Below are 6,351 nucleotides of genomic sequence, written 5' to 3'. Positions count from 1 at the left end.
ATTTTAATATTTTGATAATGTTGTTTTTGTTACTTTTACACGAGAAAATCATCTGAATACTTCTTCCACCACTGGCTGCTCTCATGTACTACCATTATTTACAATACATTGTGATAAACATCAGGGGAATAAACTGATGCTACTATGAAAAATCTCATGACAAATATAGAAACAGTGGAAACAACTATGCATTATATGAGCTATAACAAATGTTAGTCCTTGCTTGCATTCCTGTTCCTTTTAAAACTAAATGATAAAACACCTGGCTGACTTCTGAAAGTTAAACAAATGACTTTAGCAGAGTTATTTGACTGTCCATATGGTATTGATTTGACAAACCAGGCCTGTGAGGATGTGAAGGTGTCCAGTTCACCCACAGTGTGACAGCAAAGCAAGTCACGACCACTTTTTTTCCCCTACTGCTCAAAAGTGTGTGTGAAGTCAGCCGTCTGTCTGGCACAGATGTGTGTTGATGTGCTTCCAGCTGTTTGTGGGGATTCATGATGTCTGGACTTATGGTCTGGTCTGGAGGATCCTCCCTACAGCCTGTGAGATCATCACACTTTTAATTAGACCGGATCCGCCAATTAACGGGACGTCAGCCGGTCTCTCTCAGCCCTTTAAAAGCAGCAGAGACAAACGTCCGGCAGGATTCTGACAAGGAGTCAGACAAGGTGGGTTACTTTTTATTTCCTCCTGTATCTCTCAGAATTTTAAGAATGAGTAAATAATTGCACTCTGATGTATTTATTCTTTGTGTGTCTCTTGCTTGGTTTCAGATTTACAGAAGGATGTCTTCCACTGTGCTCTGTGTTGTTATTTTGCTGGCATGTGCTTTGGCATTTAGCGCTGCTCAGAGTGAGTATAATTTGTGTGACATTTGTTTTGCATAGAGCAACATGAAATTGAAATTTTTTATTCTGTATTCTGATTACCAGAAACGTTCTTTCCTAAATGAAGGGCTTTACTGGAATGTATCGTGTTTTCTGTGCATGTACTCATTTATGTTTGTTCTGTTAACAATTATTTACCAGAGAAGGAACATATGTATGTCACTACTTCAAAAATCAGTCCCTGGCCTGCTGTATTATTAACACACTATGTCCTCAAGTAGATGATATTATTTCAGTCCCTCTGTGATGTTTTATTTTCTCTTTCCATGTGCTCTTTCTTATAAACAGCAAGCTGTAAAGGTCGATGTGGTGCCGAGTACAACAGGGGTAACCTCTGCCAGTGTGACTACAACTGCCTGTTTTATGGAGAGTGCTGCAAAGACTTTGAATCCCAATGCACCACAAGTAAGAGTCCTACTAATACTTTTCACCAGGTCAATAATGATACCAAAAATGTTTTCTTTGTTGATATCAACCAGCAGACGCTAAGATACAAACATTTTGAGTTACTGATATTTTTCCGCACACATCAGATGGGGTTTTTATGTTAATTCTAAGGGCTATATCCGTTCAGAACTGAAGAAGCCTCTCGGATGAGAGGTGAAATGTCTTCAAGAAACCCAAGCAAGTCAAGTAGCCTACGATATAGCGCTTAGAATTACTATGACCTGAATGACTGACAATCTTCACCAACATATCAGTCGAAATGATCAGCACTGTGTAGTCTCACTGTATAATTCTGTTGTGTTTGTGTGCAATAGAAAACTCCTGTATGGGACGGTGTGGAGAAAACTTCAGAAGAGGCCGACTGTGCAACTGCGACTCTGACTGCACTAACTTCAAACAGTGTTGTCCAGATTATAAGAGCCACTGTAATGCAGAGGGTGAGCCTTGTCCAACAAACTCAGCATGATTGTGTTTGTGTGTTATTTTGTGCATGTTAACCGTGACTTCCCCTCACAGTTTCACACTCTGTAACATCTTTAGTGTCTTCTTTTGACATTTGGTGATCATTTGATACATGATCAGTAAATACAGCGATGACTGTTGGACAGAATGGCTGCATGTTAAAGTCAGCCCTCACCTTACTCAGTTCCACTATCATGCAAAAATAATAAAATCATTTGAGAAAACATGTGCATGAATGGTGTAAAAGTGCAAAAAAGCCAGGGTTAATTAAACATGGCATGTCCACCAGCATGTGGAGTAGCATGTAATGCATGCAGTAATCTGCACCGATGCATTGGATTAAATTTGACAATATTTTCTTTCGGCTAATTACCACAGAAGAAATCAGTGGAGCAACCAGTGAAACGGCACCAGGGAAGACTAGTTCATGTGATAATGTAAATGATAACAAACCTAAAGGTATATTTGACTTGGCAAAATTGTAGTTTTTTTCCCCTACATTTTCAGTAATTTAGGGTTTAAGACAAATATTTTTACCGGCTTCTCTCTCTAATCTCTGTTCATGAATATTTCATCAGAGCCTCTGACTGAAGCAACAGAGTTTCCAACATTCAGCGAGGGAAACAACGCAGGTGACTATGCTTTTTAAAATACTTGTCCAACCCTAACCCTAACCCTACAAAATGTTATTTAACATCCTAAATAACAGCTACTGGACTTTAATGAAAGAAACCAGTGCTCATACAGTCATTTATTTTAGATTACCTAATTCTGAGCTGATCTCAGTGGCTTTAATAAGACATGTGTCAGGAGTACAGCAGGAAGATGTTTACGGTTGACTGCCACAGTGTGGCTCTCTTGCTGTGGTTTGCTTTGGGGGCCAAGTCTCACCAGAACAAGCCAAGAGCACAAGTCCCACTAGCCAAAAGAAACACAAGGAAGCAGTGTTGCCATGAGTGTGTAGGAGGGTTTACGGGCACAGGCTCAGTCACAAGAGAGGAAAGCACTAAATGAAGCCAAGAAAGGGTGACAGAACATTTTCTTGGTGGTTTTAATTCGGTAGTTGGCTCGGAATAGTTTTGTGGGCGGAGATACTCTTGCATCTGTGTTACTTCTCTCTCAGGAGGAAGACATGTCTCAACATTTCTGGAATGTCACAGTCGCTGATGCGCATGCTCACGAAAACAAACCCAGGAGAAATAGAGGTAGTAGTGATTTAAAAACTGCTAATAATAGATATCATTATTTGATTTTGCCCACAGATGACCCTTTAATTCCACTGGTCAGTCAAACATCATATCAACAAGATGTTCCCAGTGATGGTGAGCATCGATGTGCATGGATAATAAATCTAGCAAAGTGTTTTTTCTCCCAGTAAAGTTTCATGAGTGTGACATCTAAGTGTGTACTTTTTTTCACTTGTCACATACCTCTAGATACATACAGCCAGATTTTTCCCAATGATGAATTTTCTAACGATGGAGTGAAGGGCCCGGAGGCAAGTCCAATCCCAGAGAGCACCAGTGGCTACGGATCATCTACAGCTGACCTGCTGGATCAGATTTCTACTGAACCCACCAAGGAACCAGATGCTCTAGAGTTCAGTACAGAGACTTTTACAGCTCTCTTTCAGACACAGACCACTCTCTCAGATAATGAACCAACACAGACCGATAACAGCCCCATCATCGAAGAGGCCCCCACTGAGAGCACAGGTATGTGATGTCCAGGATAAGGACAAATACATGGGTGGCAGAAAAAGGAAAAAGGATATCAAGTTTCTAAGTAAAATGTTCAAACACCAGCTGTCTTGTTTACTTAACTAGAAGATGACTTATTTCTTTCCAAAATATATTTCCTCCTTTGGTGTTTTAGTTAATGATTGTGGAATAAATAAACCAGAAAAATTTCACATTTAAGAAAATGGAATCAGAAAAATTAGACTTTCTTTATTACCCCCCCAAAAACAAATTACCAAATTAGTTTTAATACTTGTTTAACTTAATAGTTAACAACTAACCAATTGACTGTTGCAGCTCTACTTTCAATATGAAGTTATTCTCTATGTTTGTTCATCAGTTAAATATTATTCTACTGAAGGTATTCATTTACAAATAAGATCAAATAATTTAGTATATAAAAGCATCTGCATTTTTTACATGGATGTTTCTCCAGTATGTCGTCTTCTTCTCTACTAATTAATTCAGATTTTTCTTTTACTTTGCCGCTAACATTTACATGCTGCCTTTAATTTGAAGTTGCTTTTTTCTTTTAAAAATGCTTCTTACTACTGTTGAGTATATCTGATTTATATATAACTTCCTAAGAAGGTTTTTCTCCTTCCAGATTCCAGTGATGCAACCAGCTCATCCGACGCAGGAACAACTCTCCCTCAGTACTCCACAGCAGCTGATCATGTCTCAAGTCCGACTACTCCAACCACAGCTCCCCAAACTGAGTATTCTCCCACTGCAAACACCCCAGAGCTGGGCACGGTAGGGCAGGCAGAGGTGCAGCCTGAGGATCCGACTGTAGCTTCCTCTGACGAGCCCAAAGCTACAACCCTACCCGTCAGCACCCCTCCAGTATCTACGGGAACACCACAGGGCTCCTCCACAGTCCTGGAGAACTCTCAGTTCACCACCATCTCTGCCTCATCAACACTGGACTCAACGTCCGTCCCAGAGACAACCACTTCAATCCCGGGACCAGATGACACTGTGAATACAGACACAGGTACCCCCTCTTCTCTGGCAGACCCTGAATATCCTTCCACCAGTGTTTCTCCAGCAGGGCCTGGGGACATGCCAGATCCTGATACTCTGACAACCAACACTCCCACAACCACAAATACAGATCAGGATGACACAACAGCTGACATTACACAAGGAGTAACCACTGATGGTTCGCTTAATGTCACCCCAGACCCAACAAAAGCACCTGAAGCCACCTCAAAACCTCAGAGCAAACCATACAAGCCACTGCCAGCTAAACCAGCTCCAGCTAAACCAGCTCCAGTTAAACCAACTCCAGCTAAACCAGCTCCAGTTAAACCGACTCCAGCTAAACCAGCTCCAGCTAAACCAGCTCCAGTTAAACCGACTCCAGCTAAACCAGCTCCAGCTAAACCGACTCCAGCTAAACCGACGCTGGCTAAACCCTCCAAACCTGAGACTAAGCCTCTTGACACCACACAAACTCTCAACATAGACAATCCTAGAGACTACCAAGCAGGTAAGAAATGCTCTCATCATTGGTCCGCCTCAACAGTCACAGAAAACATATCAAAGATGGATTTCAGTACGAGTTTTAAAATTTCTGTCCCTTAGGATCTGATTTTACCTAATTTATATTACATAAGTCTGACACTATTGCAAAAATAGGGGCCTATCTGGTCCGTATTTATTACGGCTCTCAGCCTGCTTTATGAGCTCAGCTGTTTTGTCATTTTGCCTCTGGGTGAACAGACCTTCCTTCAAATTGCAGCTACACTATATTAAGTGAAAGAGGTGGCTGTTTTCTCACACTGTAAACGAATCAAACATTCCTTTGAAATTACCAATAAAGCTCAGATACTTTAAAGAATGGAAATACGTCTTTGCAGCTCCTGGAGCACAACATTATATTTATCACCCACTAACTCAGTGTGCGATTGCATGGTTTCTTTGTGTTATTGCTTTTTTATTCAGACAGATGGTTTTCCTCACAAACTGTGTCATTTTTTCCCAGATGACAACAACGATACCAATCTGTGCAGTGAGCGTCCGGTCAGTGCAGTCACTACGCTGAGGAACGGCACTATGGTGGTTTTCAGAGGTTAGTGACAGTCAGGCAGCTGATCATTAGAGCTAAGAATTGTATTACACATTGAAATACCTGTTAATTAATGTAAAAGAGAGCAGTGGTGAAGAGAGAATTTGTTTATATTTTGTTTGGTTTTATGCTACTTTATATGTTGACTTCAATACATTTTATTGGGAAATATTGAACTTTACTTCATCACATGTATCTGAAAAGTACAGCTAATGACAACTACTTTTGAATTAAGTTTTCACATAAAAACTATGATGTATGAGTTGTTAGCAGTTCCATCACAGAGTAATTTAGTTTTAACAGCTTGGAAACTTTTTTTTCTTCCGATTCTTCTTTTCTTCTACATATCTCATTAATCATCTTGTGATCCTTGCTGGGGGCCCAGCCCTAAGGTTGGAAACCACCGGAGTGTTTAAAGTATAAAGAAGACAAAACCGGTTTCTCCTCAACCGACTACAACAGTAAAATGAAACTTAGACAATAATGTATCAGTATTTACAATCTAATAATGTCATAGTACTTTTACTTTAGACACTTTCAGTACATTTTGATCATAATCTGTACTTACACAATTTTGAATGCAGGACTTTTACTTCTAATGGATGATTTTTACATTGTTGTGTTATTGCTCTAAAGAATCTGAATATTTCTTTCACTGTGAGAGTACAAAAAGTACAGAAAATGCAGGATTAAGACGTTATATCACAATAAACTACACAATTCACATAAGGTGAAA

The 6,351-nt window shown here is 40.0% G+C and overlaps 1 protein-coding gene across 3 annotated transcripts in view; it reads left to right on the top strand.

The window, feature by feature from the left end:
• The first annotated feature begins 219 nt into the window (after positions 1-219).
• Positions 220-6,351, top strand: part of prg4b (proteoglycan 4b) — a 9,230-nt gene continuing 3,098 nt past the window's right edge. Inside the window, exons 1-10 of one of the 3 annotated variants that reach the window (XM_042514851.2) lie at positions 220-674; positions 780-858; positions 1,182-1,298; positions 1,655-1,777; positions 2,181-2,261; positions 2,381-2,434; positions 3,065-3,124; positions 3,239-3,517; positions 4,149-5,036; positions 5,532-5,618. In XM_042514851.2, coding sequence (XP_042370785.2) covers positions 792-858; positions 1,182-1,298; positions 1,655-1,777; positions 2,181-2,261; positions 2,381-2,434; positions 3,065-3,124; positions 3,239-3,517; positions 4,149-5,036; positions 5,532-5,618 — 1,756 coding nt within the window. In that variant the 5' untranslated portion in view covers positions 220-674; positions 780-791. The remainder of the gene's footprint in view (positions 675-779; positions 859-1,181; positions 1,299-1,654; positions 1,778-2,180; positions 2,262-2,380; positions 2,435-3,064; positions 3,125-3,238; positions 3,518-4,148; positions 5,037-5,531; positions 5,619-6,351) is intronic. The other 2 variants (XM_042514864.2, XM_088077556.1) reach the window with 2 other exon arrangements.

This window comes from Plectropomus leopardus, chromosome 5, assembly GCF_026936395.1.
Source record: "Plectropomus leopardus strain MGB_pleo_1.0 chromosome 5, ASM2693639v1, whole genome shotgun sequence".
Classification (NCBI taxonomy): domain Eukaryota; kingdom Metazoa; phylum Chordata; class Actinopteri; order Perciformes; family Serranidae; genus Plectropomus; species Plectropomus leopardus.
This window is presented reverse-complemented; position numbering and strand designations above follow the sequence as displayed.